The sequence below is a fragment of the Xiphophorus maculatus genome, chromosome 21 (assembly GCF_002775205.1).
Source record: "Xiphophorus maculatus strain JP 163 A chromosome 21, X_maculatus-5.0-male, whole genome shotgun sequence".
In the NCBI taxonomy this organism is placed as follows: Eukaryota; Metazoa; Chordata; class Actinopteri; order Cyprinodontiformes; family Poeciliidae; genus Xiphophorus; species Xiphophorus maculatus.
In genome coordinates this window covers 17,178,951-17,203,650 of record NC_036463.1, presented here as the reverse complement: position 1 = coordinate 17,203,650, position 24,700 = coordinate 17,178,951, and the positions used below count along the sequence as shown (strand labels likewise).

The following is a 24,700-nucleotide window of genomic DNA, read 5'->3' as shown; positions in this document are numbered from 1 at the left end:
TAATTGAATTCCTTATTGACTTTTCTCCAATTCTATTTCAAGTTTATTAAGCCGGGCAGAATTGCCTAATGCGGACCATTAAAGTGAAATTAATATTTTAAAAACAATCCCGGCCCTGCTAGATTGCATTTCATTACGAGTATGGCATTGATTAAAATCCGTCACCACTCATTTAACTCGCCTTACCTTCATATTCTCCATAGCCGAGTAATTAAGGGAGGGACGGGGGGACCCAGATGTGTGTTGCTTCCAGTCAATCGCAAACATGAAATCAGCTCGCCTTATTGAACGTACATCTCACAGATCCGGCCAGCGCGTTCATCGGCATCGTGTCTAGTCATTTGTGTTCCTCGCGATTCTTTGGAAGCTGCTTCGCTCCTGAGAGCGACAACGGATACAAAATAAAGATAGTGGAAAGAAAAAAAAAACCCAAAACAGGGCACTTCACGTAAGATATAAGACCTGAGTTTGAGTGGTGATGAGCCGTGCCCTGCTTCTTAAGCTCTTTATTTGTTAATCTGTCATTTCAAAGAGCTTCTCATCCGGCAACTTACATGACTTTAAACCCCTGGAGATGTCACAGCCGGCAGTGATACGGGGCTCTCCGTGTAAGCACGGCTTTTAAATATTCTTTTTTTTCTTTAAAAAAAAAAAAGAAATAAAGATATAAAGGGATTAGAACGCTGTACTTGATAAGCCTCTGCTGAAGCAAATTCAGAATCAATAACTAGTAAATCTGAGTTGCTTCAAACGTTGCTGTCAGCGTGCAGATACACCGAGCTCAAAGCTAAAGTCTTGTTTTATTCCGGCCCAACGAAAGGGATTTGAAACATTGACGAGGCCTTGCAAAAACATTCGTAGCCCCTGAACTTTTTCACGTTTTGTCGTGTTCCGACTGCAAACTGCAATATATTTTAATGGATTTTTTGTTTTGCTTTGTTTTTGTTGTAACGTGGTGTGAAAGGTCTTGTTTAAATCGTCTGATACCACTTAATAAAATCCAGTTACAATATTACAAATATGTTGGGGTTTTTTTTGTTAACCAATCAATTCTCAATAAAATCCATAAACGTTTGCAGTTATAACAAGACAAAAATGCAATAAAGAAATATAGATACTTTGGCAAGGCCCCGTATCCCTCACAGTAAAAAAAAAAACAAAAAAAAAAAACAGTCATTTATTGAAAGACCGCCTCATGAACAGCTCTCATATTCTTTTTGCATGCATAGTTAGGGAAATAGGCTCCTCGCCAGGACACCGCTGGATGTTAATTGGGACAGATTGCATGATTCATGGAGTCGATAGCGAAAGGACAGAAAGATCAAGTGAAGAGATAAAGGGGCACAATGAGGAAAAGTTATCCGGATTCCTCCCCGTTTGGCTGAGTCCTCTCCATTTCCAACCGCAAAGTATTTCCCTGACACGGAAATACTGACTTGTATGTAATTATGAGGTTATGCTACCCACAGCAGTCCGTCATTCCAAGTGCCAGCACCTGCCATTATTTATTCATTGTTATTCCTCCACCAGAAATACGCCATAATTAGATATTGATTGCAAAGTCAATGTGATGAATTAAACAAAATGCCCCCTAAAGTCTTCATTTGCCATAAGTAGTATCAGATACTCGACATAAGTCATGTTTGAAATGCTACGTTTCAGAGAGTTTTGTCTCTTTAGTTCTGTGCTCATTGTTGCACACACGCACCCAACAGTCACGCCAATTACATACAACGTTGTTCCAATGTCCTTTTAAAGGGTCTTTGGATGCATTCTCCTTGCTCGTCCATGTCAGCCCTGTACCCCATTTGTATGTGCAGATTCCCCAACCTACTGATTTTGAGTCATGCCGGACATCTTCATGTCTCCAGTTGTCTGTGTCAATGACCACATAGCCCCCCCCTCCCCTCTCCTTCCCGTAGACAATCTGTTAAGTGAATCACGCAAAAGGCACATGAATAACTCCTTATTTCTTCTAATTGCACGCAGTACGGCCGAATGTCTCATCTCTAGGTGTTGCTAACCGAAAAGAAGGTAGGCATTTAAGATTGTGACACCAGCTACCTTTTCCACAGATTCATTTACTTTAGGTCTTTGTATGATATGTCAACAAAAACTGGCTCTCAGTAGCCAAAAGTGCTGTGTTCCATCTTCGAGAGATAGATTATTTATCTGCTTATTTTGCTGTTATAAAGGTTTAAAGGAGAGATCTAGATTTAGCAAGTACTCTACGATGCTTTATTATTTCTAACCTTCGGTATTTGGACTGTATATGTGTACATTAGGATAAGAGGTTCCAAGAAAGTAGCATCTTGATCAGCTGAAAAACCTGAAGGGGTTTTTGGTGAAGTTATATGCAGATGACAGGCTCGTCTTTGTTTAACTCATCATGAAAAGAGTCTTTAAAAAATACCCACTTGCTTTCTACTTTTTTGTCAAACTTAAATGTTTCAGTGAAACAATGTCTATCAACAAAGATAGTTTGAGTTAAATTTGATTTATTCATGGAGAAAGGCTGTCCAAAAACAAAAACCCTCGCTCCTGTGTTCAGATTATTCTGCTGTACTGAAGGCAAGACATTCTCTGTCCAGGTTGTCTGGTAGAGCCAAGCCATCCGGCTTCTGAAGAAGATAAAAACTCTTGGATTATGTGCACAGATGCATATGAGATCTACAGAACCGTCTAGTTTTCTGGGCTCTTGCGCGTCGTCGCCGTGCTTTTGGAATGTTATACGTGGGCCAGCCGCTCCCGGGAAGGGTTGCAACTCTTCCATGATTTTTTAATTTGTTGACAATGTCCCTTAACGTGGTTCATTGGAGTCATAGAAATGACATTGTAGCACTTCATAGATTGATAGATGGCAGTGCCATCGTTTCTCACCTTGGCCTCGATGTGTTGCTCTTGAAGATCTATCAGCCTACGTCATGTTGTCAAGAGACGTTTCACAGTTTAGCCTAAAATTGTTCACAACCCGATCAGTGATAGCAGTTGTGCCAGATATCTCTTCTTTTTACGTAGCACCAAGTTGGAACCGGCTTTTTATCTGAGAAATTGGCCAGACATTAAATTTTGTTGGTCACCTGAAACATTTATCTGTGACAAAAAGCAAAACTGTGACATTTGTAAGCGGGAAAACACTTTTCAACACCACAGCATCGATCTGTTTCTGAAAATGAATCAGTGCAAAAATAGTATATGTTGAGGTCTTATGTCGTGAAGTACAAAAAGCGAAGGTTGGACATTACATTTATTTGACCTTTGGTTAGTTTCCTCACTTGTAAACATAAATCAATAGATAGGTGTGTTCACAGCTGGTTGGTTTTTTTGTGCACAAATTTAGAACCTGAGCATTTTTGGGGTTTTTTGCCCCATATTGAGTAGAAAGCATTTCGAATGGATACTTTCTGTCTGGGGGAAACACACGCGGGGTGGTAAATAACACAAAGTCATTAGTAATGAAATGAAGTACTGAGAAGGAACAATGAGATTTTTATTGTTCTTGATTGAGGGCATTCGTAACAGATGCTGCTGCACTCAGCCAGCTCCACCTGGCACGCGTCTCCTTATTTGTCATTGCCATCGTTCGTCATCGTCGAACACGTTGCCCTTTTATTTATTTTTTTCTTCTTCTTATCATTACTTTTACAATTTCATTGGGCACAATGCCTGTTTTTTTTATTATTATTTTCGTTTCTCTCTGGCATTACATGTGTTATATTTGATTGCAGTATGTTTTCTTTCATTTGTTTGTTTTCTTCTTTTAATCCGTCCAGTAGCTCCTCAAGTTGCATTGTCCACTGCCCCTTCTGTCCACGCTGCAAACAGCAAGCGAGGTAGGAGCTCTGGAACTCGTACATCGTCCCCAGATGACACCACAGCCTTCCCTCATCACCCCTCACCCCCCATGTGCGTTTATGTTGACTTGTAACCTCCCTGATCCTTGCACCACAGTGCCGGAGAGCTCCAAAATCTTATCGTCTGTACCTCCAGCTCAGAGCTGGACTGATGGCTTTCGGTGCAAACAGCACACGAAAGTCTCATTCTTACAGAGAATGGATTCTAAACACTATAAAAGGAGTCGTTTCTTCTGCTGCAACTATTTTTGGGGAACGTTCCTTCCCCCTCACCAAACCCTCCCCCCAATGTGTGCATGATTTATGACCTTAGCCTATTTCTAGCAAAGGGAGAATATTTGTCTTGCGAGACTATGTCTGAAGGAGTGAGGCGTGTAACGTGGAAGGGTTTTAGCTCACGCTCAGCTAGGACCGGCTGACACAGACGGGAGGTAGAACAGAACTCGAATTCCTGCGCCTTTTGTGTTTTTTTTCAAGCCCGGTCAGGTTGGTGTCGGTCGAACTGAGAGAACTGACCTCAATACAGATCCTTAATAACCGCAATCCCTTGGAAGAAAGCTCCATCTGCTAACCTTCCCTGTTCTGGAATCTTGACGAGGCTGTCAGTGTACTCGGTTGCCAACAAGGCTTAAGGGTCACATCTGTCTGAGCTGTGCCACATAATGTGTCAGCGGTCACTCAGTGTGACAGTCTGAACCTCACTTGGAGAGCGTTTAGATAGGGTTGCTCTCCGACCAACTGCTATGCCTTATGAAGCACCACCATGAAGTTACAAAGACTGTACCCATTCTGCCAATCGCCTTCAACTTCATACTTCCTCTTAGACATGACTTTTGTTATGGCTTTTAAAAAACATTATATTAGGTTTTGATTATTCTCAACTTGCTTTGTGAATCAAGGTTGTTTTAGTTAAATATAGAAATCCTTTCACAGGTGTTAAAAGTGTCTGACTGGAGTTGCAATTAAATTGCAAAATATATATTTTTTTTAATTTAGACTTAGATTTGGTTCTTTACCTTATCAACTTTTGTTGTCCAATATGTTCAAGCTCAAACAGAACTGTGCATACTCTTGGACCAAACGGTGCATTTGATTAATTTTTGTTCAACCAGGGACATTCATGCACTGTAAAAAATAAAATAAAATTGTTCTTTCCGATAAAATATTGGCAGCTATGGTTGCCCAAATTTGACCAAATAATTCTGGTAGAATTCTGGTAGGAAATTTTACCTGAAGAAAAATTAGAGATGTTTTGTTGTTGGTTTTTTTTTTCTGTGCAGACTGTGAGCTACAAATGGTCCACCAGTCTATTCATGTTTGTTGTAGCATCAACAAACATGTATGGGTGTATTTTAAACTGACCTCTGCCTTGAATAAGTTTCTTTAGTTTCAGAACAAACTAAATTTATCTGCAAATTTATTAGCTAACGTCATTATGCTAATGATGTTAGCTTAATAAAATAAAGCTATCAACACCATAAAGACACTTCTGTTTATTCTAAAATGTCAATACTGCTTTTCATTCACTCTCCACATTACGCCTAGCTCCTTATTTAATACCTTGTTTAGAGTTTACACCTAAACAAATAAGTGTTTAAAAGCTGATTAAGAACAAGGTTTGCTAATAATCTGGCAAAATCTCCAACTCAGCGTAGAGGGAAAAAAATAGCCTGTGTACCCAATATAATTGAAGAATTACACACTTTATCTTAACAATCTTAATTAATAACCTGCTAAATTTTGGTGGATTAGGTGCACTATGCATGTGTCTGATTTGAGAATGTTAATCTCAGTTATTAGAGACTAGGTACTTGATGTGATAGACTTGACTCTTGACTTGGAAAACTTGTGAACATCTCTACTTTGAGCTAACAAATTTATTAAGAATCCAATCAAGGAAAGCAAAAAAATATATAATTTCCTACCACCCACGCGAAGTTGAATGCCCACCTCATTCATGGTTTGACCTGCCTTATGCTTTGTGATGTTGAGTTGTTATCATGTCTCTGTACCATCTTTGTCGCCTTGTGCTGTGACGTGCTTGGAGTAATGTGACCTCTCAAATCCTACTAACAATGCAAATTTATTTATTTATTTTATTTTTTTTGTGTGTGATTGTGTGTGTTTCTAACTCTGGCTGTACCTTTGCCAGACTGACAATGGTCTACCAACATCACCTCCGATATGCAGCATCAGCATTTTCATCTCGCATGCCATGGCGCCTCTCGCTCAGACTTATGCTTACCCTTCGCTGTAGCACTCGCAGCACGAACATCTCAACCCTCTTTTACCCGTCTCTTCCCTCCACACTTCCTCTCTTCTTGCAAGACTGCGAATGCTTCGGCCACTCCAACCGATGTAGCTACCTCGAGGTGATAAACACCGTCATTTGCGTGAGCTGCAAGCACAACACTAGGGGCCAGCACTGCCAGCTGTGCAAGCTGGGCTACTACCGCAATGCCTCAGCAGAACTGGACGATGAAAATGTGTGCATAGGTTAGTCCCCCACCTGGCCCTCTTCACTGACATCACGCTTCACACCTTTTCCACCTCACTTCCTGTCTTTGACTCCGAAATGGTAGTGTCACTTCATGCTACACCAGTGCGCCATCCAAGTGCATTGTCCTGTCCTCATGTCCCAGAGTCTCCCTCTTTTCGCCGCTCTTTTTGGCGCAATAGTGCAGCTACGGTAATCAGGTTGACGTAGTTTTAGCGTCTTCTATGCTTAAGATGTAATGGCAAGACTGATGTTGTTGGCTGTTTAAATTTTGATGTTGCACATTCAGTTCCTAGCTAGTGTGATGCAATTATGTTTGAAATGTTAGGTCGTAATCGAAACGGGTGAAATGAACTAAGCAGGGTTTTTAGCATATTTCGGGTTTTTATATAAAAAGAGCATATCAAAAATAAAATTAAAAAAATTTTATTTTTCTAACAAGTATGAAAGCTATAGACTGTGGCTTTCTAGAGGAAACAGTTACATTTAAAATGTACAAACCTTTTGCTGAATGCTTGTCTTGATCATAAATTTCCAAACTATAATTTTTTACATTTTCATTAATGGTGTAATTCAACAGCTGGAGGTAGTATAAAGCTAAGCTAGCTGAACAAGGATTGAATATGACAAAAATGTTAGCATGGTAGCCTAATAGCATACGAAGACTAGTTGATGTAATAACTAGCTAGACTGTAGATACCTAGAGAAACGGCTACATTTTAAATGTATACACATTTAGCTAAAAGTTTGCCAATTCTTTGTCTTGACCATTTCTAGATTTCCAATTTATTTATTTATCGTCATTAATTGTGTGATTCAACAGCAAGGCGGAGTAAAAAGCTAAGTTAGCTGAACAAGGTTTGAGGTTGACAAAATTGTTAGCCTACTGGGATGCATAGACTAGTTAATAAAACGATTTTAATCATTTCAATTTCTAGAACTTACAAAAATCACCAAAGACAAAACTAATTTGACAATTCAAGTAATGCTAATTATTTGATATTTCCCATAATTTCAAACAGTATTTGTAAGCAAGTATGCTAACTTTAAGCTAGGCTTATCCTTTGCCAAAGCAGCAGATATGCAAACTGTGACAGAATTGTAGTAAGTTAAAAAAAAAAAAAGTAATCTCTGGACTTGACTTGCCTGCTATTTCATGCCCACATTTTCGTAGTACACAACATAAAAAAAGGGCCGTAATCGCCTCGTTCTTCTATTTTCGTCATGATTCATATACAAAGATTCTTAAACCACATCTACGTCTGCTCTGTGTACGACAACTCATGTGACTCCCGAGGGAATAGCTTGGTTCCCTACTGAAATATTTTCCAAGTATCGGCAGTGTGAATTCACAGCTCCGAGTGTCAGGTGCATTTGTACATCCTGAGGGGGAAGTCTGACAGGTAACACGAGTTCTGAGAGATTTTTTTTTTTTCCCCAGAGAAGTCACACAGGCAGTCAAAGATGCCAGGCAAGTGCATATGTCATATACATGAAATGGCCTCAGGAGGAGCAGCTGAAACCCGTCACTTGGTATTAAGAGTCACAGAGGCGTTACTGAGTGCCGAGCTCGCCGTCACCCTGACTCTCTTTCTCTGACCCGCCAGTTTGTCACATGCTGTCACCTCTCTCCTCTCGCCTGACCCCTGGGTGTCACTCAGGTGAAGCCACATGCAACGCAACCACATTAAGGTGCAATGTTTTAGTCAGCGACTGTCAAAATAGCTGCCACTTTGACTGCAGAGTGTTCTAGTTTCTGTGGGAAGGTCAATTAAGCGTAGGTCACCGGAGACGCAAGAGGTTATTTGCTTCCTTTTCACGTCAAAGCTTTGGTTAAGACCACCCGTCTCCGTCAATTTCAGCAAGGGAAGACGTACGCATTTCGAAGATTATAGTTGGAATGAAGGAATTTATTACAACAATGCCCATTTCAATGTGCAGGTCTCTCATTTTTTGTTCCACACTGTCGTCCATCTTCTATCTGTTCATCTTTATCTCTGTATGAATGATTCTGACTTTTACAGACGCATGCTCACATAGGCTCTCCTCAGTTCATCTGAAATCAGATCTACTGATATTGCTTTGCATAAAAAGCCCATTGCATGCTAGGTTCTCGTTTTAATGACAAATTCAATACAGATATGTTGTAATGTGTTTAAGGCGTTCATGCATTTGAATTCTACTTCATTCTTTGCTCATTTTCTCTGTCCTCATTACCGTTGAAATGGTAGCATTTCCCACTGTGTAAATTCTTGAACTCTAGTCAGACTTTTTCTATTAGAAGTACAGGTTTGTTTCCATGGATTAGAATATCAGGGAAAATGCCATTTATTTATTTATTTAATATTTCAATTGAAAAAGGAAAATTCCTGTGTTCTATAGACTGATTACACACAAAGGGATATGCTTGTACTTCTGGTCATTTTGATGACTCTGATTAGCAGGTAGTGAATATGCAACATTCAGTTTGACCTGAGGTTTTCTAAAGTTTCTTGTGAGACGGCTGTGCTACCTTTGGACTTAACAAAGCACAACCAACAAACACATGCAGCTGACGTTCCTCCCAAAATGATTGCAAAATGTGAACATTTTGTTATTGGGTCTCAAGAAGCTTGAAAAGCATTTCCACTCTTCCTCCCAACTCCAGGACCTTTATTTTCCAATTAAAATGCCACTTAAGATGATCATATTTATGAAAATATTATATTTTGTGCTTAAAGCTGAAGTATGTCAATTTCATAAAAAACAATTAGCTTTTTACATATTTGTTAAACATTTTCACTATGCGGTGACGGTATGAGACAGATAATCTGTGAAAAATCTCTGCCTTCTCAATCAGACTCCGGTACGTGCTGCTCACCCCCTCCACCTTGCTTCCTGCTACACCATAGCTAGCTCCCCACAGCGGCGTCTGTCATGAATGCTAACGCTAGCTAGCTTGGCCACCGATGATGTCAGATAAACAGTTTTCCTGGACTGGTAAGTTGTTTCTCCGCCATTAGCACCTTGAATCGCGCGTATACAAGCATGATTGACAACACTAGGACCCTCCTCCTTGCTCTGTTTTTTTTTTTGAGTGTAGAGGTGTAGTTCTCTGGATGCCAGTACGAGAACTCTTTCTTTCCACAGATTATCTGTCTCATGCTATATACCATCAGAACACAGTGGCAGTTTTAACAAATAGTTTTGTTAGAAGTTCAGGAGCGACTAGGTATGAAGCAGTTTTAGTCCTTGTCCCGGATGTGTTTTTGTGTGGTTGCTCTTAAAGCTCTGACTCAAGCTGCAGTTCAAATCTTATGAATCTCCCCAAAAGTCTTGAAGGACTCTGCTTCAAACTTCTCTCAAGATTGTGGTTATCTGTCCCTGTTGCTTGTTCACTAGGTGCCACACTTAGCTTGCCATTAACTTCCCTTCACTCAATTTGTGAGCAACAACCTTCTTTAGGAATAAGATTTAGCGACCCCTACCCTCCTTGTGGCTGGCGTTGACGAATGTCTGCTGGGCAACGGTGGAGTAAGTTGTAGCATTCCTGTGTTGACTCATGATTTCTCTTAGCTGTGAGCCAGGCTAATCACATTTAACAGAAATAAATGCTTGAACCGTATCCCTCTGTGTGTAATAAATCTATTTTTTGAAAGTCTTTTCCTACGATATTCTAATTTACCGATGCCTCTGACAGAACTCGAGAAGCTGTGAGAATCCTAGACGTGTGGCGGGAAGTCAAAGCACCACCCTGTTCTCCAGCCTGTGTGTGTATGTGTGTGTGTGTGTCTTGTTTTTTCAGAGTGTAATTGTAATCCCTCTGGCTCAGTCAGTGATCACTGTAATGGCACAGGATATTGTACATGTAAGGAGGGCACTACGGGCCCCAAGTGTCAGGAGTGCCTACCCGGCTATTTGTGGGAAAATGGCTGCAAATGTAAGTAGAACCACGACTCTCCGTATGTCCGAAACGTGCCGACTGTTCTCTCCCCCCCCCCCCCCCTGCCTCCTCTCCACCCCCCACCCATACCCTCCCCCAGCTCTGTCTCCTTCTGGTGTCTTTCTCCGATGTTTACCTTCTCTGTTTGATTCCCGAACTTTGGCTGGAGGAATGTGCTGCACATGCGCGACACGACTGTTGATGTAGATGCCTACGCCGTTAGCCGAAACCTTGCATTTCCTCCCCCCAACCCCTCCGTCCCGTGGCTGCATTAGCGATGTGGGATCGGCGGGTGCCCGTTATGGCCTCGAACTGGACAAAAAGAAGCAACGGCATGGCAGGATGCATGCTGCTCGGTAACTCGGGCACAGGCACAGCGCGCCACTCGCAATCAACACCACAGCTGAGTCAATATTGACTGCTTGACAGGCTGCCTGCGATTCCCTCCGTGCAAACACGCAGCGGGACAATGACGCCCAACACTGACATTTCTCTTAAAGGAGATTTTCAGGTCATTTTCAGGTCCAGCACATCCATTATAGGTTTGGCGTTTATATTTCCTCCAGCCGTTTTCCAAAGCATGCCCCACGAAGCCGTCGTTTTCCTCCAAATGTCACCAATTTTTCATTGTTTTCGTCAAGCCAAAGTTTCCCTGACGAATCTGCAGGCAGAGAAAAGGGAGACGTGAACTTCAGGTGGATGTAAAGTCTCTGACAGAGAAATTTTGAGATAAAAGACATTTGTGCCGACTCTGATTGTGCTCCAGGCAGAAAATGCAAAGTTTCCTTTGGATGTGACATGTGAGAGGATTTTTTAATTATTTCTTGGAGGATTCTTATGTTTATTTTCCCTTGTTTTTTTGTGTGTTTTTTTTAAATAGAATAATCAAAGTTTTCTTATTCTCCCTCTGTCAACTGAATAAAACTGGTAACAAACATTAACCTTAAAGAACTGCCTGGGGAAAGAACAAGAGCTCTGCAAGAGCTGCAACAAATAAAAATGAAATAGTATGGATGTCCTGCACTTTTCACAGGTACACCATGAGACAAAAGACAAGCGCTGCTGACCAAATTTTTGTAACCAATTTTGTTGAAGACAACAACAATATGTATGCAGCGCTTTCTTGGCAAGACGTAGCCAACACATCACAGCAGAGGCTGGAAAAACAAGACTTGCCGAATGCTATCTCCTGTGGCTAGTATTAGCTTTACGAATAAAAGTTTGAAGCTCATAAGTTTGCCCAAAGTCACTGAAACTTAGAGCTAGCAGAAGATCCAGCTGCTTCCTGGGTCTTATGCTAGCTGTCGAAGCTAGCATCGAGATTCTAATGGAATTAGAAAACTTGTGAAGGCTTTCCAAGGTATTTTACATGGTATTTCCAAAACAAAATCCTAAACATTATACCAGAAATGGAAACATGGACTGCTTTAGTTGGTTGATCAGTCGCTAACTTCATAATAAAATATTGGGTAATTTTATTAGAAGACTTGACACTCCTTGATGGAACATATTGCAGTTCTTCAAGAATATGCTGCCAGTGCCGTTGTTGTTTTTTATATATAAACTAATTTCACATTAAATAATGTTTCTAATTATCTTAAACTGCTGATGTATAAAGCAGCTTCAGAGAACCTGGCAAATAACAGGAAGATGGTCAGTCATATTCAGCATTTTAAACTTATATAGTTGTCTCTGTATCTTTGGCTTAAGGTGTGGAAGTCAGTGCTGTAAAAATGTGATTTTGGCGAATGTTGACGAAATGACTTGGACATCCCTGCTTTTACCCTAAAAATGCACATTACATAAACATTGAACCTCATTTCTCTACAAAAGCTTAACAGGCACATCAGTGAGGGAGGAACTTCTCCTGAACACTGTTAGATCCAATACGACGCCGTACAGCACCGTGTTCCTGTATCTTTTATTGCGGAGGTGGATGTCACACAGGAGGTCAGTCACAGTTCAGCACTCATTCCTGCTGAACATAAGGTAACTTTAACGCACAACACCTACTGTAACCTAATAATACCTTATTTTTGCTTAAATTTTTAATATAGTCATTGTCAGTCTGCAGCGTTCCAAACCTGCTGTGTTGTAATTTATATTCAGTGACAAAAACACTGGGCTATTTTAGTCATTTTGGCACAGATGGATCTTCATTAAAATGCACTGTTTTTCCACTGCAACTTGTTGGTGGCTACTAATATATTCAGCGTGTACAGAGTAAACACACGCTGTCAACACGCACATCTGTTTCCACACAAAGGGACGTTTGGGAGGGAGAAGCGAGCGTGGCGCGGGTGGCGCGCCCTCCTCGGGGTGAATCCATGCTAACTCTCGATGCGCCACGCGGTAGACATTTTTTTGGAAGGGTTATCGGAAATCCGTAACCAATGTTGAACAGTATTGGAGCCAGTCTCCACTGTCAGTACGTCCTAGTAGGAACTCTGTTTATCCCAGAAATTACCAACCTAAACGGGGAGAGAATTTCGTCGCAGCGACGATTTACACACGTGTTTTTTTTTTTTTTTCTACCCACCAAAAATACTGAATAAGAGAGCAGATAGACTACTCTATAGTGTCCCATATTTCGTCCAACCCACATAAATATTGACGTGTTACCCAATTATAGTTGGCTGAAGTGTAAAAACTTGGCCTTGCGACTAATTAAAGGCCATAAAGAGAAAACATAAGCATTATGAAGCCTAAACATCCTCCGAATGTGTATGTATTTCACTTCACAGCATCACACACAGCTTTACATAGTCATCTAAATATTGTGTTTAGCACGTAAAAGCTCAAGGACAGTTAGGATCTCTCTACAGAGAACGTTATCTGTATTCATCGGAGCTGCGTCAGAACGTTGTTTTCTGTTCTATCAAAAATAACAGATGCATTTTATTTGAGGACAGGAGATTAAAATCTCAACCCCCCACCATTAGTTCTTTATCGCCTGCACTGCGATGTAGTGCAGGTTCCTTGGGATCCACCGCTGTAACACGTGAAGCACCCTCCATGGTTATTGGCAATCTTGGCGAATCTGTGACAAGGGTCTTGAGATAAATTACATTTTTATGGCAGGAGAATAATAAAATCCAACCTTTAATTTGAGAACACGTTTAAAATAAATTGATGGTGCTGGTTTTAGTGGCAAGCTCTGTGGTTTCTTTAAAATAAATGGAACTGATAAAGTTTAGGGTCATATAATTTACTTTTTAGTAGTTGAGCAGTGATTTTAGGAAATTTGAATCGATAGTCTTTGACTTCCCTTTTTTTTCAGTAAGATCTGACCCACAGGAATAAAGACGAGATGTAATTTTAACCAGAGTTAGTAACTAGCTACATTACCTGGAGTAACCTTTTTTTGTTTGAAAAAATATACATTTAGGAGAATTTTTATTACGCTGTACCTTTTACTTTACTCGAGTAATTTTATCATGAAGTGTCGCTACTCTCAAAATGTCGCATTTCTGGATTCTCCACCCACTGAATGAAAAACAATCATGTTCTAACCAAAAATATCACCAGGAACAAACACACGACGCCTCCAGGTTTGGTTGCAGCGTCACACGTTTTATATTGAAAGAAACTGAGTTAGGGGGCAAAAAATGTGAATAATTGTCATTTTGGTCTTTAAAATTCCAAAGTTTCCACTTAACTTTACATTTTGGTCCATCTGATGATGCAATTTTTAAATATGAAATGATTGATGATTTGATCAATTACTCAGTACTTGAGTAGACCTTTTACCAAATGCTTTTTTACTCTTGAGTCATTTCTTGGACAGCTACTTTTTACTTTTACTTGAGTAAAATCTTTTGGGTACTCTGCCCACCTCTGGTTTTATATCAAGCGTTTCTTGAAACCGTCCATTTTAATTGATCTTATCCTGTTTAATTGTGGTATAAATATTACCTGAAACAGTGCCACTCTTCAAAACAGGAAACACAAGGGAACATGGTGTTCATGTAACTGTACGAGTCAAGAAATGGATCCAAGAGTCTTGCCACATGTTAGTTTCTATCTAAAATGTCGTTTTTAAATCATTGATCCAGTTTTAACTGGACATTTGCTGCTGGTTGGAAAACTTTCCAGCCTTGTTCTGTTTTGGGGGTTTTGCTGATGCGGTGCTTCTGCTCCTGACCGAGGCTCAATCTGCAGTCGGACTGAAAAATGCAATTAAAAATTAAATCTCTCCTCAAACACATCCCTCTCTCAGACACGCACACCTAGTTCACGGGTTTCCTTCTCTAAATATTATCACTCATATCAAAGGCAAACACAACAAATCTTGTCATTTACTGCCTTGTGCCGCCTTTGTTTACCTGCGGTAATGCGGAAAGAAAGAAAATCGTGGGGGGAGATGGAGAGCGGATCAAGCCGGCGAGCTCTGAAAGGAGTTCTGAGGCTACGGGTGGCTCTGCGGCACCTTTAATCTCACTGAGCTTACATGTCTGACACAACCGTTTTATTGACTGGCGTTCCCAAATAATCAATACCTGTGTTTCATGTTAGATTTTTGGCTCTGCTTAATTGGCGGGCGATGAAGCACCATGCCTGCAGGGTACGGCCGTTACCTGGACCGGCCTTTGAATTCAGCTGAACTCGCTGCTCAGCCTTAAGCCTCGTGTCGGGTGAATCTTTCACAGGACGTCTCTTAAAGAGAAAGTGCGCTTATTAATGTGTAATGAAAATCAAACAGCATTTTAATCCATACCTTTAATATTATCTTCTGACATTAAATCAGACTAAACTCACTTAATCAGTAATTACTGTGAGCTCGATGCGAGAACAATGAATTTTATTTTATTTTTTTTACATTTATTATCTCTTCCTTCAGTTTCAGACGTTTACATAAACTACGATGAATGCGTCTTTAAGCGCGGTGGGAAAAGCCCCGTTCGTGATGGTTTGTGAACTTCTGGCTGCTTAATTCCCAAAATGTGAATAAAATGGAGGATTTCTGTGACTCTGTGTGTGTTTAGGTAGAAAATGTGCAAATTAGTGCCGGAAATAAACCAAAAAATGCCACGTGAAGAAACGAGAACTCTGCCAACATGGTGCTCTGCTGCAGTTCAAGACTTTTCCTGATGCTAGACTAAAATGAGGAGATATTAAGTAAATAGGTTGTTTTTAAGTTAAATTATTATTATTTTAAACTCCAAAACTGTTTAACTCTCGACATTTTAAATGAGCATTTTGGCAGAAAACAAAACTATGGAAATGTGGGTAGCACTTTATTTGACAGGGTGTGCATGAGACTGACACGACACGGTCATAAATGGCATAACGTAGCTGTCATGAGCACGGAGAAGTCTTTATGAATGTTTATGACTGTTGTCATGAAGTGTCATTCAGTAAATAATGACACTTTAAATGCAAAGTTTCTTTAAAAATTAAACTAAAACTAAATTAAAAGTTCCAACTTTGCATTAAAGTGTCAACATTCACCAAATAAAGCAACCTCGGCTCTTTTAATGCAACTTTTAGCACAACTTTGCATTAAAAGTGTCATTATTTACCAAATGACACTTCATGACAACATTCATAAAGACTCCATCTTCATAACAGATGTTATGTCATATTTATGATGGTGTCATGTCAGTCTTATGAACACCCCTTCAAATAAAGTGTTACCGAAATCTGTTTCTTTGCAGCACTATTCCTAGTCATTACACATTGCTTTGCAAAACATTCATTCCTGTTTAGCCTTTTTTTCCCCCATTTTGTCTTCTTTCAACCACAAGCTTTAGCAAATTTCATTAAGATTTTATGCCGCCGACCATCATGAAGGAGCTCACAGCTGTGAAGAAGGAAAAGTGTCTGTTGCTTTTATTTATCTTTACAAATAAAACCCAAAAATCATCAGTGTGCATTTAAAGTCCCGCTTCCTTCACATTTGCAGAAGTCGCCTCTATATAAATATATATATATGGGTAATTTGTGTGCACTTTAAAAAGTCAGCAAAAAGTGCTTTATGTATTCTGCAGGTAAACTGCTGAATCTGCAGATACAATCCCTTAAACAAGTAAAGAGGTTTAAATTTCACTAACATGTGGAAGAAGATGTTCTGGTCGGGACGAAAGTTTACCATCCGACAGTCCTAACCCCGGCGGCCCGAGTTGCAAAGACAAAGTTTCATCTAAAGTGCCCAGTCAAAGTCTTATTCTAAATCCAATTGATCATCAATGGTAAAACTGAAGAATGAAACTTTGAAGACTTTCAGACATACAGTACAGACCAAAAGTTTGGTCACACCTTTTAATTCAATGAGTTTCCTTTATTTTCATGACTATTGACATTGTAGATTCACACTGAAGGCATCAAAACTATGAATAACACATGTGGACATATGCACTAAACAAAAAGTGTAAAACAACTGAAAATACCCCTTATATTCTAGTTTCTTCAAAGTAGCAACCTTTTGCTGTGATTACTGCTTTACACACACTCTTCATTTTCTTGATGAGCTTCAAGAGGTCGTCACCTGAAATGGTTTTCACTTCATAGCTGTGCCCTGTCAGGTTAATAAGTGGGATTTCTTGCCTTATAAATAGTCATGAAAATAAAGAAAACCCATTGAATTAGAAGGTGTGTCCAAACTTTTGGTCTGTACTGTATGTGAAGTGAAACTCCTGGCTGTTAAAGTACTGTAGTGTTTTTACAAGTCAATCCACATTAAAACTCCGACTGCCACTTCCTCTGAAGAGCAACATTAAGAAAATCTGCTTTATTTATGTGAGCATTAATCTTCCTCATGTCAAGGCGCCTCGCATTCTTAATTGAACGTGAGGATTCCTTTCCAGACGCGCGTAGCTTGAGGCCTGCTTTCCCTTTAGCTGCTTTTACTTTTAGATGAGAGTAAATGCAAAAAGAAATGATTCTTGTGTTCTTATTTAGAATTTACGAAACATTGTCCTGCACTGGAATAAGTGTTTTTTTTTTTGTTTGTAGATATACTTATTTGTATTATAGCAGGAACGAATGCAACTGAAATGGGAGGTTTTTGTCGAACAAAATGTAATTTAAAGCAGACTGTTTTTACAAAATGGAGCTGTTGTCGGCATAAAAAGTAAAACCAAGTAAAGAAAAGTTTTCCATTGACGATGTTGGAATAATGATCGATTTTTAGCCTTTTATGCCTGTTTAAACCTGCTTGATCGAAGGAGACAACCTTCAAACAGGTTTTATCAATCTGGCTTGTCTTCAGACATAATCTCAGAATCGACAGTAAAAACTAACTTTCTGAGCCACGCCACACTTTTTTCTTTCTTTCTTTTTTTTCCCTGTCCCTCAAGGCGCACAAACATGAGTCACGCATTATACAGAGACTCTAAGAAAGGTTTTCATCAAAGCTCTATTTGGCTATTCTGGGGAGATGGCAATACACCCAGTCCTGAGTATTAGGAGCGAGATCTGATATTTGTTATTGTGATATTTATGGTCCACAGACTTCATATATTACTCACCACATTGTTTTCCCGCTCCCATGAAGGAGTGAAACCGGCAGAAGTGGTCCCTTTGTTTATCACTGTTTATTTGTCTCCGTTGGTTTATTAGTTTGTGCTGTGCAGCTTTGTTTGCCTCCAGCTTGCTTGACAGCTTGCCTCCGCTGGGAATAGAGTGGCCTCGGTGTCCCAGCTCTAAATATACACCAATTTTCACCTAATGTTCAGTTTGTTTAAAGTCAGCGCTGTCCAGGAGAAGCCTTGCAGGCACTGAGGAGATTGTGGATTTTCTTTATTTTTTATTTTTCCAGTTGTGATGGAGCTGATTTACTGGAAGTTTAGTCAGAGAGCTAAAGTTAAATGGACATGGTTGGACACTGAGGTTTAAACTTTGATTTGTTTTGTGTCAATTTTGGATGCTTGACTGTCAATCTAAATGTGTCTTTATTAGATAAAATTATAAAGAAGCTTACTAACTTATTTGGTAAAAAAAAAAAAGGGTGGGGGGGCAAAATATAAATATAGTGTAAACTTTTAAAATCATGTTTAAGTCAACAGTGTAAACTTTCTTTTTGACAATTCTGACATGACTTTGTAAAAGAAAACAGAATTACTAAATTTAGCCAAAATGCCTGAAACGGTTAAAACACTTCTACATCTCTACACCTTCTAATCTTTTACCATAAAAAATTATTAAGAGATGCACCAGTCACAGAAGTCGAGGCCAATACAAATAGTTCCCACAACTCTGAAGTGATCGGCGCCAGTGAGCCGCCATCTTGGTAGGTAAACGTAGCGCAAAGCGTAGGTGGACCATGGCTTCGGGATTGACCTGCATGAGACAGAGATTGTGGCTTGTTTGCTGTTGTCATACCAACTCCATAGCAACTGTCATAATAGATAGTTATGGGCACCTACCAAGATGGCTGCCAGCTACAAAGTGTGACATCACATGAGAACTATTTCGCTATTTATTTCTGGTCACCTATTTTGCAACTGAGATTTATCTTTTAAAAACATAAATACAACAATTTTTTTTTTATACAATTAGAAAACAGAACTGCTGTAGCACTAACATGTCTGACACCCTACAGCCTACAAAACAACCTACAGTTGCTTCTCATCAATGTTTAAAAAAAAAAAAGAATACAACAAACACATTAAAATCCTCAATAATCCAGGTCAGAGGTTTCCCTATGAACAAAACCTGACTAAATACCCTTTCTGGGTCAGGAGATGATGTCACACTGTGTGTGTGAGAGATGTCAATATTACACGGCTCTGCAACACAACTTGATTATAACGTTGACGGTTTAATTTATCTCTAGCACCTTATGCTAGAGATTAGCATGTGTAGCATTACTGTAAGCAATGCAGATCCTTACTTCAACTGTGACATTTCCAAAATTCAACATGTTTCATTATAGACAGATTTGCCTCTTACAAGAAAAAAAAAAAGAGTAACTTTGCTACAATAATAATACAGTTGTTCAGCTTTTCTGTCATTTACTGAAACCCCCAAACTCCCTGATGTATGTGATGTAATAAACTCTGAACAGGCCTCTGCAAAACATAGACTTCTTTGTAGTAAATTTTGTACTTCTTCCATTTTTGGACATTCTAACTGATACTTTGAATAGCCTGCTAAAAAAAGACAATGAAGTAGTTTTTACTCTGCAACAAGTTCAAAACTAAATCTTTGGAATGGTGTCTTCAAATATATCTTCAAAATGTCCTTACAAACATTGTAAGGACACAAATACAATGTTTTTTTTTTTTGTCTTTGTTTCATTCATAAATGCATGAACAAACAGCATGAACATTGATGCATGAGTGAAAGTCCTTCAAGGGAAATTCAGAATTAGCCAAAGTCGGCCAGTCAGACATTAAAGGAAGGGTCAGTTTCTGCTCTCAACAGTATCTAAAACTTAATGCAACCAAATTGCATTGTCTACTTTAAAGTCTTAGACATCATCTAAGACTTTAAAATCAAAATCTTTGACATGGTGTCTGGAGAAAAGCCCATAGTTGATCATTGTATCTTGGGCTAAAATTCAGCATTTTCACTTCCATCCGCACTACAACTGCTTCCAAAAAGGTCAAAGGTGTGAAAGTCAAATGTCAGCGTAAAGCTTTCACAAACTGAATTTATACAGCGGTTCTGCTTATGTCACCAGAAAGCAGTGATCAACAAAGATGAAGCACGCAGAGTAAGCAGCTGACGTGGCTCTTCTCAAAAGTGTCCAAAGATACAAACGCGACCTTACAGTTCAGTGAACGAGGACTCTTTCAATACTTCAACATCCCAGAGATGTTGAATAAACCCACTTGGCGAAGAAACTGACAACAGAGCCACGGAATCAGAACGCAACTATGTGCTCACCCTACCAGGAAGGACTTTGGGTCTTTAGAAGACTTTGGAGAAGAAAAAAACGTATTCCTTTAACTCAGGAGAAGGGCAACGATTGTGGGGATTGTTCTTTCTCACCTTTACAGTATTTGATTGTTGCGGCATTGGAACAAGACTTACAACCACAGCCCTCAAAGCATTTTGTTGGTGGTGCTTCACCTCTTCGTACAATTAAAAGGAGAGCATCATTTAGAGTAGTTCACCTCATTCCCACTGGGTTTAGAAAGTGGCACAACTCCCCTTTGGTAAGGATTGTTGTCAAGGTCTTTCTAGACAGACTTTTAGCAGCTGGCTTTGTATTGCGTCTGAGCGGCAGATGATGTTTGTCTGTATTGAGCGGAGAACTCCAGCAGACAGTGGAGCAGCTGAGTATTAATTAAACGGAAGTGCAGTTCACACCTCTCAAGTCTGGAATCGTCAGAAAATACTTTCGAGACGGAGTCCGGAGTGCTGCGAAGGCTTTAATGGTTTGAACACAAAAAGAGTAATCACATTAACATTCGATCTACGCTGCAGTCTTCATCCATCATCACAAGCTATCGATAGTTACTCAAGTTAATGAGATATATTAAAAAAAGTTATAATTAGTCTGAGTTTCCTCTGGATGTTGACGTCTTGAGGCCACGGTGAACGTTTCGCCAGCAGACGCTCATTTGCTGCTCCTCCACTCGACAGAAGAGGCCACCTCAAGGGCTTTTGGGGCGTCTAGGAAGAATGCCTGTTAGATATTTCCTTAGGAAATGTTTTTGGAAATATAGCAGTGGACAGAGGCCTCGGGGTTCGCCCAGAACTTGCTGCGGTTTTATGACAGGCTCATCAATTTACAGGAAAAACTGGCTGACGAAAGTGAAGAATTTCTAAAAAAAAACAAAAAACTGCTAGTTTTGGTAACAGTTTAAGAAGTTAGATGCATTGTTTGTGTGTTTTTCTACTGCTGAGGTGAATCGAAACTGTTGCTTTCACACAGTTTAAGTGAAACTGAACCTCAGATTCAGTTTTCATTCACCCTGCTTGAACTTCTCCACATTTGATCCCAATCCAAACCCAACGTCAGTGTTTTGCTGGGATTGTATTTGATAGACCAGACTTGGATAAGATTTCGATTTAAAATTTTTTTTTATCAATACAAACACAATAAATGCAATGTGTTTTAAACAATAATCATTTTTTTGTATAAGAAAGTTGCAAGGAGTCCTGTAGGTTCCCTAATCAGATTAGATTAAACACTATGTGTGAAAGAAAACTAGTACTGTACATCCCCTAAATTTGTGTTGGTTTGTCACATAGACTTTCCACAAAATACATTAAAAATTTGTGGCCTTAATACGAGAAAAATGTGAAGAAATTGCAGGTAGTACTGATTCCTGAAGCAACCCGATTGGTAAAACTGTGTTAGTATTTGGTGAATGCTATATAGACGATCTTCCTTTAAAAAACGCTTTGTATTGCATCTGCTGACAATTTACTTGAAGAAATTGACATTTTAAAAACAGAACTTAATCACTCCTATCACCACATGGGGTAATTTGATGTGATCGCCTTGCACCTTCAAGTAAAGTGTCGCCCGTTGCTTGTGCGCACGATATTCTGACCCTTTTCTTCTCCTCTGCTAACATCCCTTTCGCCGCAGCCCGGGTGTGTGACAACGAACTCCTGCGCTGCCAAAACGGCGGGGAGTGTGTGAGCAACCGCTGCAGCTGTCCCGCCTCCCACACGGGCCTGCTGTGCGAGAAGCCCCGCTGCGAGTCCGAGCTGGGCGGCTGCAAGGGGCCCGAGTCGGGCCAGGCGTCCCTGAGGCCCCCTTCGCTCTGCAGCGTGCTGACGCTGCTGCTGGCCGGCGTGGCGCTGTGGAGGGAAACGCCGCGCCGGGCCGCCGCGCTCTGAACGGACCTGTTCCCCCCCGCCCCCAGTGGGAGCGACACTCAGTCCCACCTCTCCCCCACGATACTTCCTTCCCTTAAAGATATCCGACAACCATTTAATTAATAAATAATAATAAATAAATAAAAAAAAACAACACAAGATTAGCTTTCTGGACTGTGACGCACCGAGCTTTCTCCGCTGCCAGACTCGGTGCTGACCATGACGGGAATGTGCCAGACTAAAGCAGAAACCTCTCATTTAAATTCAAAGAGCATATAAAAAGTAAAGAGTGTCTAAAATAAAAATAAGAAAAAAAGTATGATTAAAAGTATGAGTAACTGAGCATTTGCCTGATAAATCAAAGAACGGTGAGTCCCCACCACCTCCTCTACCCACCTCCCTCTAAGCCATACCAGGTACATGAGATCCTTCCAGTTTGGGGAGGAATAGCTCAACGTGACAGACTTGTTCACTCCCTTTCTTATTGCCACGGCAACAACAGCTGCAGCCAATCAGCTCTCGCACAAGCCGACGGCGGCCTGCGGATCCCCAGCTCTCCGCCCCCCTCGGGACGCATCTGCGAGTTAATATTTGCTGGACTGACGATGGCGGGGAGAGAGAGAGAGAGAAAAAATATATATATAAAAATACCTGTCCTTGCCAAGCAGCGAAGAAGACCGTCCTCAGAGATGAAAACTGTTACACTTCAAGGCGATGACAGACGGAGAGAGGTGGGGGAAAAAAAAGAAAGAAACTAAACAAAACAAAATAGACATTCTTTGCTGTCAGTGCATTGTCAGTGGATAGAAGGAAATCTGTCCGGATTGCCTCTTTGTGACGCAAAAAAACTTTGCCCGCGTTAACCCAAAATCCCCCCCCAGACATCGTTCCCTCTTGGTCTTTCTGTCTCACCCCTTCCTCCTGTTCAGCCCCCTCACCTTTGACCCCACGCTGCCACTGACCCGTGCATTTGTGAACTTGAACTCTGCAAACCCTCGTCGGTCGAAAGATTCTTCTGTCCAATGTTAGTCATGCACATGTGTAAGACGCTCTCCCCTCTTCCTCCTCCTCCCTCCGTTCTCTCATTCCTCTCCTCTACTTCCAAAAAGATAATCTAAGTAAAGCTGTTTGACTCCGTTTCTGTCTTAAGGCCACCTCGCTCCCTGCAATCGTGGACAGAGGGTAGTTTTTTTTTTTTGTTTGTTTGTTGGTTGGTTGGTTGTTTTTTTTTTTACCCCGGGCAGACAAGAAGTGCATACAGAACCATCCAGTGTATTTGCAAGTTCTTTTTCTTGGCAAAATGAAGGAAAAACAAAAAATAAATAAACGAGTCATGTAGTCCTTTTTGTATCTCTGCCAAACTGTGACTGAAAAAAAAAGACAACCTTTAATGTATCTATTTAAGACATCCAAAATGCAGAAGCAATGGTATTCTTCTCTTTTGATTTCCCCTTTCTTTTTGTTTTTATTAATGATTTTTTTGTTTCTTTTTAGTTGTGCAGCTGATTTCCCTTTGTATTGGCAACGTGCTGGCATCAAAGAATATTAGTTTACATATAAAGTATTAATAAAGTGTATTAAAATCCCACCAAAGGACATTATAAATGTTTTGTTCTTGCTTTAACACTTGAAGATTTAAGTGAATAAAAGTGAAAAACCAAACCGTGTCGATCGTTTTATCAGCCGGTTTTCACCGTGTGTGATTTATTTCTTAAATTTTTATAGATTGTCCAACTGTGTGTGTGTGTGTGTTTTTTTTTTTTTTTTTTAAATGATGCAATCTTCCCTGTCTTAATCATTTCTTCTCTCATGTAAGCAGGCTTTTGAATTTTTTATTTTCACACAACAAACATGCTGTTATAAGCTGCATACAAATATCGTCCTGAATCTCAATATAAGTGTCGAAATTTATGTTTTTTGGGGGTTTTTTTTACATAAATTACAGACAATGTCTCTCCCAAAAAGTCTCAGATACATATTCGTACTGGACACTCTGTACGTTTTGATGTTTTTATTGAAAAATCTCAGATGAAAACACCAAAATGTAACATAGGCTATATTAAATGGTATATAATTAAGACTGATGGTTCATTTGTAAGAATGTTGTTTTGTTTTCGTCACACTTCATTGTGAAAACATGATCACATGCATCCCCACGTTCCACGGCTGCAAGAAAACGCGCGATTATCAAAAATAGCTTTTAAAAAGAGAGTGCAACGTCAGCAAGACATTCCCAGATCTAATCGCTGCGAGAAAAAAATGAATACCTTTAAAAAAAAAAACAATTTTTAAAAACATCTCTGAGAGCATGAATTTGGCTAAGAGACCTAATGACGTTCTCATAAAGCGACGCATCATATCGCAATTTTAAAAATTCAAAACTAGATGGAAAATGTTGTTGCTGACATTTTCTGAACTCCGCATGCAAAAAAAATAATAATTCAAAACAGTGGACCCCCTCAACAATTGCTTAAGCAGATTGACCTATTTGTGGATTTTTCTGCGGAACACAGTAGCTAATTACTTGCGCAATTTCATTTCGTTGAACGTCTCCAAAACATGTGGAAGAAAATGACGCTTCAGAAGCTGAAATATGCTAATTAGCTAACATTGGAAACAGGTGAGCTAGATGTTAGAAGCTAAATGTTAACTTCTGCGGTGCTGCTGGTCGACTGAACTCTAAAATTTCTTTAGAGCAGCAATTTT

The 24,700-nt window shown here is 39.9% G+C and overlaps 1 protein-coding gene across 8 annotated transcripts in view; it reads left to right on the top strand.

Moving 5' to 3' along the window:
- ntng1 (netrin G1) overlaps nt 1-23,656 on the top strand; it is a 150,158-nt gene extending 126,502 nt beyond the window's left edge. For 2 of the 8 annotated variants that reach the window (XM_023326053.1, XM_023326052.1), the window contains exons 6-8: nt 6,183-6,350; nt 10,136-10,270; nt 21,762-23,656. In XM_023326053.1, the coding sequence (XP_023181821.1) occupies nt 6,183-6,350; nt 10,136-10,270; nt 21,762-22,015 (557 nt within the window). In that variant the 3' untranslated portion in view covers nt 22,016-23,656. Of the gene's footprint in view, nt 1-1,989; nt 2,035-3,773; nt 3,834-6,182; nt 6,351-10,135; nt 10,271-21,761 lie in introns of all 8 variants that reach the window. The other 6 variants (XM_023326054.1, XM_023326057.1, XM_023326056.1 and 3 more) reach the window with 6 other exon arrangements.
- The last annotated feature ends 1,044 nt before the right edge of the window (nt 23,657-24,700 follow it).